Here is a 13,098-nt window from a genome sequence, read left to right as displayed (position 1 = left end):
TTACTGTCTATGCTTTAATTCTCTGGTATTTCAGTTGTATCCTTGTTTATTTGTTTTCTATTTTATACTCAACACTTGCTTAGATTTAGAATTTTTTCCTTTTTTCCTGAAGTATATTTTTTGGAATTTCCTATTATGGAGCACTTATGGATAGTGAATTTTTATTTGGAACTGTGTGTGTTCTACATTTTTTCAAAGAAAATTTTGCTAGGTGTACAGTTCTAGATTGACTGTTACTTTCTCTCAAAACTTTAAAGATAATACTTCGTTCTCTTCTGGCTTCCTTTGTTACGAGAAAGAAAGCTGTTGGCAATCTAATTGCCATTCTTTTGATGTGGATTTGTCTCTCCTCTCTGGATACTTTCAAGATTATTTTGTTCATTAGTGTTTTGTGGGTTCACTATAACATATCTACATGTGGATTTCTTTTCATGTATACTGTTGGGGGTTCCTGGGGATTTCTGATCCATGTACCCTGATATTGAGTGAGTGCAGATTTCTTTGAATTTACCTTGATTTGGGTGTGAAGATCCATGTTTGCCATCGTTCTGGAATATTGTTATCTCTTTCAATGTTGGTTCTCCCCTAATCTCTTTTCTGAAATTTCAAATATCCATATATGAGGCATTTATCTTATGTATGTTTTAATGTCTGTAATACATATTCTACTTATTTCTCCAGTTGCATTCTGGGTAATACTTTCAGTTCTATCTTCAAAGAACTTGACAGAGTTTTTCTATAAAGGGCCAGATAGTAAACATAATAAATATTTTGGACTTTGTGGGCCATATGATCTCTGCCACAATTGCTCAAGTGTATGTTTTAGTGCAAAAACAGCCAAGAGTAATATGTAAATGAATGGGTGTGGTTTGTGTTCTAATAAAATTTTATTCATAAAAACAAGTGGTAGACTATACTTTGCCAACCCTTACTCTATCTCATTCTCTTTTTAGTGAGGATATCTACTTTTTAACCCACTCATTGAATTGTTAATTTCAATTTTTTTTTTAGTTCTGGAAATTTCTATTTGGTTCTTTTTAAAATCCATTTGATTTTTGTTTTGTTTGTTTTTTGTTGTTGTGTTTTGAGAGAGAGAGAGAGTGCGTGCATGCATGATCCAGGGAGGGAGGGAATCTTAATCAGGCTCCACTCTGCCCATGTGGGGCTTGATTGCACTACTGTGAAATCAAGACCTGAACTGCAATCGAGAGTCACACGCTCAGCTGACTAAGCCACTCTGGCACCCCCATTTCATCATTTCTGAACCTCTCTCATTTGATTCTTGGTTTTTAGTTTTTATCTCTCCCTCATTTTCCCCTTAGACCTTTATAATTATTTTATATTCTGATCAATTTTAATAACTAAAATTTTCTAGGCGTTTATATCTTGTTTCTGCTGACATTTTTGTCATGGTCACTGTTTTCTTATTCAGCTAGCTTTTTTTTTTTTTTTTTTTAGTAGGCACATGTATTTGAAATTAATTTGTGAGAATTCTACAAGGCCTGGTTGAGAATGCGAATACTCTCTTTTAAAGAGGATGTGCTCTTGCTTTTACTTGGTGATTGAGGTGCTACTGGAGCTACTTTAGTTTCTCATCTTGGGGATTTCTTGATTGCACAGGTAGTACCCAGTTTAATGAGGTTGGGCATATGGTTCATATTGTCAGGAAAGCCTCTTTCCCTCAATCTTTAGATGTTGTGGAAACAGACAGGTTTCCTTGTTGCCTCCCCCTTACAAGAATGTGGATTCTTTCTGGCCCGTCCTTTAACTGATAGTACAGCCCAGTTGTTTGTACTGGGCCCAGTTTTTGCAGGAATCTCCGGTTCAGTGGCCCCTGGGGTTGCGGACCCCATGGTGCATTCTCTTGAACATAGCTGTAAAGCCTCCTTAGTATCAGCATTTACCCCCCCAAGGCAGCCCTGTTGTTCACATGCACCCCCCACTTTGGTTTCAGTTTCTGGTTCCTTTTCATTTTCCTCTGGAGAATTTTTTTTTAATTTTCTTCTGAGTACAGCACATTTAACTACTGTATGCTTATTATGACTTTGGCAGTGTTTAGGTGTTTTGTAGTGAAAAGGGGCTTTTGGAGTATCAAGTCAACCCACTATACTAGAAGCAGAAGAGTCATATAAAATTTGCATTTTGGAAAAAAAATATTTGAACATCTTGACTATGGAGAACCTGTTGGAATGCTCTCCACAACCTCTGCTTCTAGTTCCACCTGAGTAAATGCTGCTCGTCTGTTACATCTCAGCTGAAAAATCATTCCAAACCTGACTCCTTCCCTGAAAATCCATACTACCTCAAAGCTTTGTACCTTTGCCCTTCTTTATTGCAATTGTGCATTACTGTCTGGTTTTTCTTTTAATGCCTTTCCCTGCTATAAACTCTGTTGGGGCAGGACACATTTCTGTTCTGGTTATATTTTCCCCAGCACCTAGGCAGGTACTCAATGAATATTTGTTGAGTCAGGAAATGAATGATAGTGGCCATCTGTTTACAAATTTTATAAGTGAAATGTTGGGGCACTTGGTAAGTAGAGTTCACAATTAAATATTCTGAATGAATCAAATGCAATGATTTTTATGACCTGTGGAGAAATTCTGTGTAAAGCGGAAAGATTGTATCCTTTTGCCACCCAGAAATTAATAGATTAAAACAATGAAAAACTCTTTTTATGTATAAAATTGAAAATGATTATAACAAATGATAAAGACAACAGTTGATGAGATTGCAGGGAAATGAATCATTTCATGCACATGGGTCACAGAGCAAACATAAGTAAGTGCTTTCTTAAAAAGCAATTTGGTAGTATGTATCAAATTTCTGAAAACATCATTACATTGTCTTAGCTTGGGCCACCGTAAAAAAAACTCCATCAGTTGGGTGGCTTAAACATTAGGAATTTATTTTCTCACAGTTTTGGAGATTGGAAGTCAGAGATCAAGGTGCCCAGCATGGTCAGGTTCTGGGGAAGGCTCTCTTCCTGACTTGCAAATGACTTCCTTCCCCCCATGTCCTCATATAACAGAGAAAAAGAAATCCCACTCTTTCTCTTCTTAGAAGGCCACCCATCCTATCAGTTTAGTGTCCCACCCCTATGACTGACCTCTTTTAACCTGATTACCACCTAAAAGTGCCATCTGTAAATACAGTAACATTGATTACTGTAGGACTTCAGCATATGGATTTTCATTCATGGTGAATTCAGTACAATCCATAGGACCACTTATCCAACAATGTACTTTCAAGAATTTACCCTAAAGAAGCAATAAGAGGTGGATTAAAAATATTATAGTGTAAGATTATGTATATGTAAGAATATATGTGTGGGGCACCTGGATGGCTCAGTTTGTTAAGCGTTTGAGTCTTGAAGTAGGCTCAGGTCATGATCTCACAGTTCATGGGTTCAAACCCTGCCTCAGGCTCCACACTGACAGTATATGGAGCCTGCTTGGGATTCTCTATCTGCCCCTCCCCTGAGCATGCACACGTGCTTTTTCTCTCTTGCTGTCAAAATAAACTTAAAAAAAAAAAGTTTACTCTATATATGGTAGTATATATCGCTTCTCGGCCTTTTGGCTAAGATCAAGTGTATATATGGTAGTATACATGGTAGGAAGAAATAGAGGAAAAAGTCTAAATTCTAATGGAATACTGGGTAAGTTATGGTACTTCCATAACATGAAATATCATACTTACATTAAAAAGCATAAATGGCGGGGGCACCCAGGTGGCTCAGGCAGTTAAGCATCCGACTCCTGATTTAGGCTCAGGTTGTGATCTGACAGTTTTGTGAGTTCAGGTCCACACTGAGCTCTGCACAGGCAGTGAGGAGCCTTCTTGGGCTTCTCTCTTTCTCTCTCTGTCCCTTCCTCACTCATGCTGTCTCTGTCTCTCTCAAAATAAATAAATAAAACTAAAAAAAATTTTAAGCATACATTAGGAGAAGAGGTTTATAGTTCATTATAAATAAATTCAAATTATAAATCAGACTTGCAGTGCATGTATAGATTTATAGAACAAAAACTGGAATTACATTTACAAAATGATTGGGACATTTAAAGAAATTTTAAATTTTGTCTTTGTGGTTTTCTGAATTCTTCTCCTAAGTTATGTACATATAGACCTTTAGTTAAAATGTTGTGGTTTTTTTAAATAATATTAGGTATGGGTCAAAGATGACCTATCAACACTACCAATGTTAATACTCTTTATTTTTATTTAAAAATCACCTTGATATTTTATTTCTATTAAATTCTAGAGTTCTATGCAGTAATGATTTTAGTTTGGTTCCAGGAGAGCCCAGTTATCAAACACTTTGATAATGGTCTATGACCTGTTCATCACTAAACACAAAAACTGAGTCACAAGATCACATATCTTCATAGAGTTGGATAACTGCTTTTTTGTGAATAAGTATCTTTTTTTTTTTTAATAACTCCCAAAGAAAACAGGCCACAGTAGGAAATTCAAATAAGTAATGGATTAGGAGGGAGGAGTGTTTAGAAAGATAATAGGAGTTGTAAATTTCATTTGCAAAATATTTTTTCTTTTGCAATTCATGGAAAGTGCTTCTTCTGTCTCAATGAACATAGGGGTCGAATTAATTTCTTCTGGATATTTAAAATAATCAGGGGAAATGACACTGATTTATGTGACCAATATATGATCATCCAAATGAGATATCATTTTGTTTCAAACAATTAAGAAGTGTTCTAGGTTAGGGAACAAAATTGAGAGATTGTTGTTTTCTCCCTCCTCTCCCGTCACTTCTCATTCTTGTGCTGTGTCTTCCTCTTCTTTTTATTCTGTTCACAAATGGATATTGGTGAGAACTACACGAAGTGCAAAGTGACTTTGACCTGCTGTGCTGCAGGCCCAGTTGACAATTCCGAAAGGCCACTCTCCAGGTGTCTCTCCCCTTCTCACTTTGTTCAGGGGAAGCTAAGAGGTCCTACATTCCTCATAAGAGACAGCACGTGAAAAGAAGCCTCTAAGAAACTCAGACACACCATGAACTTTGCTATCTGCCCTGTCATTGCTTACAAAATCTCTTTTGCTGCAAGCCACCAAACTTCCAGGACAAACTTATTTGATGAACTGGGGCGGAGGCGGAGGCGGGGGTGGGGGTGGGGAGGTGTTGGTGAAGGAAATCTGTATTTACCAGACTTTTCTTTACAATGGTAACTCCTGGTATCTTTCTTCAACCCACAAGCTTCCTGAGCACTCTCTTCCAAGCAATATGCAGGCTTCTAGAGATTATAAAACCAAGGACACTTTTATCCCTTAACTATCTAGAGTCTGTCCGGCTGATAAAATGATTAAGGAAATAACCATAGAATGAATATGTTAACAATTTTCATTAAATAACCAAATACTCATCAGCACTAAATGAGTCTTTTGAAGTGGGGATTGTGGAGAGATCCCATGATCAAATAATTTTGAAAAGTGATGTGAAAGTTAAACAGATTTCTTTACTATGAGACTTCGCAAACGCCTTGACGTGCCTTGGTTACATCATGGGCCTCCAGCAAGGTCTCATAAATTATATTGTTCAAAAAACCCTTGAGTGTTAGGACCATCGTTTTTTTAAAACCTGTTAGGAGCCAGATGAAATAGATATTTAAATTAGTTTTCATCAATCTTTACGGGCCTCTGAAAGTCTGTATTATACCGGAAAAAAAGGACCATAAAATGTGTGAACTGTAAACTGTTCAAGGGAAATGAAGCTATGAGGTTAGACTATATTAAAATATTTAAGCAGATTGCCTCATTAATGTTTGCTCTTCTCCAATGACGGACTCTGCAACCCATTTTTCACACTTTCCCTTTTCGATCTTTCTTGAAATATAATTCTTAGCTTCACAGAAACTAATTTCTTATCTGAACTACCCCAAAAGCCATCAGAGATGATAGAAGGTGGGTTATAATACTGTTTCTCTTGTTCTGAGTGGTCTTTCAAAAACATCCCTCTCAGGGGCGCCTGGGTGGCTCAGTCGGTTAAGCATCCAACTTTGGCTCAGGTCGTGATCTCACAGTTTGTGAGTTGGAGCCCTGCATTAGATTCTGTGCTGCGAGCTCAGAGCCTGGAGCCTGCTTGGAATTCTGTCTCCTCCTCTCTCTGCCCCTCCCCCACTTACACACTGGCTCCCTCTCTCCCCCTCTCTCTCTGCAATATAAATAAACATTAACTTTTTTTAATCTTTCTCAATTTAGAGCTTATTTTGTACTTGTCACCAAAAGAGTTGCTAGTAATGACAGGATGTCCAGCATATATAATGGATTCTATTTGTTTTAAAATGCCTAATCTTCCAGATTGACCAATGGCACAAGTTACAAAATCCATTGTAAGATCGCTTAGTTCATGTAGGAATTTAATAAACTTAATTTGTATAAGGCCTTAATATGTATAGGAACTATTTTTGGATGAATCTGCTTTTCAGAAAAGGTAGTGTGTGTGTCTATACATGTGAATGTGCCTGCGTGTGATTCTTTCTCAGAGAACAGACTGTGACCCCGAGGCAAATGTAAGATGAGGCTCTTTAGCATCAGTCAGAGGATTCCGTTGTATGAATTCTTTTTTTTTTTTTAAAGAGTCTATCAAGTACAATTAACATAGACCCAACTACATGTTCATTTGTTTATTATGTAATGCCAGAAAGAAGTTCTATGTCATAACTTGTTTGGGTCTATAATTAAAAGAAATGCATCTACTATTACACTGTATTTTATAATTTGTTAATATCTTAAACTTTCATGGAGCAGTTTTCTTAAAATCATGTGACTTCAGTAACTGCAGGCCCCAAGAAAAAAAGGAAAGATTTAAATCTTGGTACCTGAGAGGGTCTTTTTGTGTCATTGGAACAGCTTTAATATTTAATTATCAGTCATAAAATTAAGCTGCAAGTAACATTTGAATCAGAAAATTGGCTTTTTATTGTAGAATTTTCAATAACCATATTTTAACGTCATCTGAAAAGATGTCAGTGTCAAAGAGGCATGATTTATTTTACTTTTATTATCTTGGGGGGGAAAATTCTGTTTTTGAGATTTAAAGCAAATGATTTCACTAATAATTAAATGACAGGTAAATACTAAAAATGTTCTGCTAAGTGTAAATATAGCTAACTTTTTTTAGAACTCTTTTACCCAGAATATTAGAGTTAATTCCTGTTCTGTTCGCCAAAAAATTTCCTGTTTTACCCACTGTGATAGGATTTAAAACATTGCAAATAATCTAATACTAATAAGCAATAATATTTTTGATATTACTAATTCATGAATTTTTATAATCTGTACTTGGTATTTTTATATTCTGTGTATCACTTATTCATGTCTTTAGCACTTCCGTATTGAACATCAGTCTGCCAGTTCTGGGTACCAGGGTTGCAGCACAAAGGAGGCAGATAATAAAAACAAGTCTGTCATGTGTGGGGTGATGGCGGTATGCACAGTGAGCAGCAGTAAAGCATATTAAAGGAGAAGAGACCTGTGGGAAGGGGAGATTACATCTTTACCTCAGGTGTTTAGAGAAAACCTCACTGATTCTGAGTCCTTTAGGTTGAGATGAGAAGGGAGTGAGCAAGCCATGTGTGACTAGAAAAGTGGGAGCAGCATATGCAAAGGCCCTGAGGCATGTGTTCTGTGTTTGAGGGCTAGCTAGGAGACCATCATGGGGCGGGGGGTCTGCTGTGAGGGGTAGAGAAGATCAGAGTGTGAGTGTGGGGAGAGGGGGTCCTAACAGGTCTTGTGGAGCATTATAAAGGTTTGGGCTTTTGCAATGAGTTGTTCGCATGACAAAGCATGACTCATACTTGGAAAAGGCTCACCCTAGTGTGTTGCCAAGACTCTGACATAGAAAAGACTAGAAAAGGGAGACCAACGAGGCTGAAGCCATACCAGGATATGTTTTGAAGGTATAACTGACAGAAACTAATTTATAAGCTAAGTTTGTAAAGCTATTGTTTTAAATTTCTATTACCTTGGGTCTACTAGATGAATGTTCATAATATATAACTGTTTTAAGTTTCTCTTAAAGCTGCTTTCTACAAGTACAAATTTCAGAACTGACTTTGTTGAGATTTTTTTAATAGAATTACTGATTCAGTGGCAGGTATTTTGTTTTTGTTTTGTTTTTTAATATAATTTATTTTGATAGAGAGCACACATGAGCAGGGGAGGGGCAGAGAGAGAGAGAGAGAGAGAGAGAGAGAGAGAGAGAATCCCAAGTGCAGGGAGCCCCACCCGGGCCTTGATTTCACAAACTGATGAACTGTGAGATCATGCCCTGAGCCAAAATGCAGTCAGATGCTTAACTGACTGAGCGACCCAGGTGCCCTATAGGTATTTTAAATTTTATCAGTTTTTAAGCTTGCTGCCTTATGTGAGTAATATAGAAAATGTCTGATGTAAGTAAGTATGCTTGAAATATTCCACATTGCCTCTCAGATACAGTTTCCATTTTTTAACACAAATTTTTTTCCTCTTTATTATTTTCTGTGAAAATATCGGGGAAAGAGAGTAAGATGTGGGCACTACGAGCCCTGGATTTGGAATGCAAGAGACCTAGGTTCAAGTCCAGGCCTCTGAACTTACAATCGGTATGACCTTGGGAAAGTCACCTCACCCCCCTGACCCTAAGCAGCCTCCTCTCTTGGAGGCTGCAGAATGGATTGCTGTGAGCCTCTTATGTTATGCATATAAAACAGCTAGCATAGTACCAGGGGCACGTTAAGAATTTTGTTTCTGGTAATTGCTATATTTGTTTTGATAACAACCATGACAAGGAAGATCTGATGACACAGAGGTATTTGTGTTTATTAGGAAGAATAATTTTAGAAGGAGCTGTTACCTGTAGGCATGACTGCAGCTAAGTTATTTGTTACCATCACTTAGGTATAGATGCCTACTCCGTATACCTAACATTCAGTACGTAGTCTGGTATATGCACTAAAGGCATGTAAATAAGGACAAGTCCAAAATACTAACTCCGGTGTTTAACTGGTCGGATTTATACCTAATGAAATAATCTCACTAAAATGGCAGCCCTTCGCTGTGTATAACAGTCTTTATTTTAGTGAAAGTTCACACAAGTGATGTTCCCCTGACTTACCTTTCTTGCTTTTTATCACCTAAACCCCTGGCTCCGTTGTGTGAGGTAGGTGAGGTGCCCAAGTGAAGTTTGATATGGCAGGACGAGTTGCTGTATCCTTGTGAATCACAATCTCCTTTGACAGTTGAAGCAAGGTTGACTCTAACATAACTGTGTGGAGTCTGCCAGAGAACAAAGCCAAAGAACCATATCAGTCATCAGAAAACTAAAGATAAGTTCCTTGCCCTTTTTCATCAAAGTTTGCATAGGTGAAATACCCACCCACAACGTGGTATGAGTTTTTGTGCTGTGTAATAACATAATGTGGCTATAGTTTTCATCTGAATGCTCAAATTCCCAGGTTAATGATTTATATAGAACTCTCCACTTGAACTTTTGTGATCATTATTGTACTTATTTTTAAGTGTACTTATTTTTAAGTCTGGGTTGTGTTATTGTTTTCTCAGTGGGTATTTATTCTGAATTACTATGTGAAAAATCCATTTTATTACAAATGATTATAATATTACAAATTTGTTTTTAATTTTTTTAATGTTTTTATTTGTTTTTGAGAAGAGAGAGACAGAGCATGAGCGGGGGAGGGGAGAGAGAAAGAGGGAGACACAGAATCCAAAGCAGGCTCCAGGCTCTGAGCTGTCAGCACAGAGCCCGATGCGGGGCTCAAACTCACAAGCTGTGAGATCATGACCTGAGCTGAAGTTGGATGCTTAACCAACAGAGCCACCCAGGTGCCCCTATAATATTACAAATTATTATAAAACATTGGGTTAGCTCAAAGTTCATTGTTTTGTAATTTCTAGATCAGACTTTCTTTTCTCCTTCCTAAAAATACTTGAAAAAATATTTGAATATTTTTCTGGAGTTCACATCCTGATGCAATGTATTATTCTATGAAATTAAATAATTGATGTTTCCCTATTTAAGGATGAAGTATAATTATAAGAATTTCACAGCATAAATTCTAGCAGCAGTGAGTTTCTGAAATAACAAATTATTTACTCTATAGTGGAAAAGAAATTTTTAGACTTAAGAGATGCCTTGATATCAATAAAAGGTCTTTGTCATAATGATTCAGGTATAACTTTAAAATTAATTGCTTTTATCCTAATTGACTAGTTGCAAGCATCAAAGATACACACACACACACACACACACACACACACACACACACATATGTATGTAAAACAAGAGTGGGAGAACCAAATAAAAGCCTTATGGGAAAGTTATATGAAGCATTTCCATAATCATTTCTACCCATTTTATACATAAACATTAAAAATTAGTTAAAATTATAAATAATAAGTCTTTGGGAACTATAAAATATAATCTTTAGAAAAATAAGCTAATTGAGGAAGAAATGATTAGTGTTAATTATCAAATCCAAAAGATTCATTTTGTTGAAATATACACTTTTTGAATGATATCAATACATCTTTCTCTTTGCATTAACTAAGTTAAAATTCATATGTTCAAAATTTTTGATGATTGTTGCACAAGCAGACTTAAACTTATATAGTATAAATTCTAAATCCATTATTCATTAGAAATATCTTATACTTTTAATCCTGATCTTAGTAAAAGAAGATGTCTGTTTAGTCTTCATAATTACTTCTAAAAATTTTAATGAGATCTTGCCTTGATTCCATAGGGATATTTGGCTAAGCACAAAAATCCTGAAACATAGATGGTCTGTCTTCTCTATATGCTTTTATTCAAGTATTTATTTTTATTTTTAAATAAGTTAAAATTTGTGTGCCAACACACTTAAATAAACAAAAATATGGTACAATAAACCACTACATCTGTTCAGAATTTCTGTGTTTTTTCAATTAAAATTAAATCTCCAGTTTCACATTAGCTTAATTTTTATTTGGAAGAAAAGAAGTTAAGATATTTTAGTTTGTGTTCAGTATGATTTTATAATATTTCTATCCAGGGGATATTTATTCAATTTGTCAAATATTTGATGCCACTATAAAACACTTTTCACTGTCATCTCAAGGACTAATCATTGTTTTCTGTAGATCTGGAAAATATTTATTGTACTCCTTTACCTTGAAGGCTGTCTAAAACAGAATAGTTCGATTGCATTCATTCCAGGTTAAAATCTGAAACAAATGACTACAAATACCTCCTTTAAATAAATTTCCACTATAGATGCAAGTAATATGTATACTGTGAACCAGTATACATTTTTCTTATCTATTCTTCAGGGAAATATAAAGATTACACACACACACACACACACATAAGGGCAATGGGTGGCTCAGGTGGATAAGCATCCAACTCTTGGTTTCAACTCAGGTCATGACCTCAGGGTTCATGAGACTGAGCCCTGTGTTGGGCTCTGCACTGATGGCATGGAGCCTACATTGTATTCTCTCTCCCTCTCTCTGTGCCCCTCCCACACTTGCACTTTCTTTTCTCTCAAAATATATGTGTATAAATAAAGATATATATAAAGATATAAAATACATGATATTAACCGTTCTATCAATATAAATGACTGATTTTGATTTTTTCCAGGCCTGATGGAATTGGAACAGTTTCAATGGAAGAAAAAGAGAGATTTGAGGAGATAAAAGAAAGACTCTCTTCCCTTTTAGAAAATCAGATAAGCCATTTCAGGTATATATATTCCATTCATTAATATTAAGTATTTGCTTTCTTCATTCAACACTCCAATCCCCCACAGCTGTTTATCATGTCTTTCTGCTGCTACACAAGAACTACCAGTAGCTTCTTTTCCAATGCCTGCAAGGTAAGATCCACATTCCTCAGTCTGTGGTCTGTTTCTAAGCCCACCACCATTCAGTTTCCACCATTTGCTAAGGTAGATCCCTTCACCCTTCAGTGTCCAGTGTGGAACGTATTTCTCACGTGCGCATTTCTCATTCTTGAGTAGCCTCTTTCCCCAGCTCTGGTGACTAGTCCTTTCTCTCAGAATCACCAAGCAAGGAACCTCTTATGTCCTGTCTTCACAGTGTAGCCTTTCTCAATCATTCCAGCAAAGACTGAAAAACCTGAAGTCTTTCAGCATATATCATCTGTAGTTTTCACTAGTCGTTTATCACATAGTTATAACACCCATTTTTTAAGCCATTAGTTATCCTTTTATTTATATTTTCTGAGAACAAGGGTCCCACTGCCTGGCACAGTTTCTTGCTCAAAAAAATTAACCATTTACACTAAGAAACATTTGCATAGTGAAAGGTCAAAAATCTTAATATTTTTCCCCCTGATTATAGTTAGCTAAACAGAACCTCATGGTTAAAAACAGAAATTTGCCAATATGTTCCCTTTTTTTTTCAATCATTTTTACCAGGTCCTATAGTATGTTGTGTCTTACAACATACTTGTCTTGTTGCAGAGATCAGACTTGAAATTATTTCATCATTACTGAAAACTTCGGTTAATATACTTCTGTAATAGTTCAAGAAAGCTGTTACTTAACCCTTACCTTCTAGGCATATTATAAGTCTTCCCCTGTGAGTCTGACTAGCTCAAGAGAAAAGACCTAAAGCCATGGACAATAAAGACTCCCACTGGAACAGCCCAGCCAGATTCTTCTTTAGCAAAGACCATAGTCTACACATACCCACCTTAAGTGCATATAGCTTCCATTCAGGTGTTTACTGCCACGCTTTTGAAAATGATCAGACAACCAAGGTCATCAGACATTTGAGGAAAGTATTTAATATGGAAAATAGAGTCTAAAATAAGTAAATACGAAAAGAACAATTGGGAAAACATGGGGAAAGTAAAATTAATGTGGGGACTAAGGCAATGAAAATCTGTTATTGATGTCCTTGGAGAGGTTTAAGAAGATAGGGCAACTATAAAACAAAAGAAGGATGTTGTTAAAAATGAAAAAAAAATGAATAAACCTCAAGGAACAAATACAAACACATACACGCTATTAAAAATTAAGTTAATGAAACCTTCTAGAAAGTAATAGGAGAAAGGTAGGAAAATGGAAATAC

At 36.2% G+C, this 13,098-nt stretch overlaps 1 protein-coding gene across 7 annotated transcripts in view; it reads left to right on the top strand.

Annotated features, from left to right (window-relative positions):
* Positions 1–13,098, top strand: part of CADPS2 (calcium dependent secretion activator 2) — a 667,593-nt gene that overhangs the window by 526,691 nt on the left and 127,804 nt on the right. For all 7 annotated transcript variants that reach the window (XM_081795061.1, XM_081795066.1, XM_081795062.1 and 4 more), the window contains one exon: positions 11,642–11,743. In XM_081795061.1, the coding sequence (XP_081651187.1) occupies positions 11,642–11,743 (102 nt within the window). The remainder of the gene's footprint in view (positions 1–11,641; positions 11,744–13,098) is intronic.

This window comes from Panthera onca, chromosome A2 (assembly GCF_046562875.1).
Source record: "Panthera onca isolate mPanOnc1 chromosome A2, mPanOnc1 haplotype 2, whole genome shotgun sequence".
In the NCBI taxonomy this organism is placed as follows: domain Eukaryota; kingdom Metazoa; phylum Chordata; class Mammalia; order Carnivora; family Felidae; genus Panthera; species Panthera onca.
Note: the sequence above shows the minus strand (reverse complement) of the source record. Positions and strands in the feature narration are given on the sequence as shown.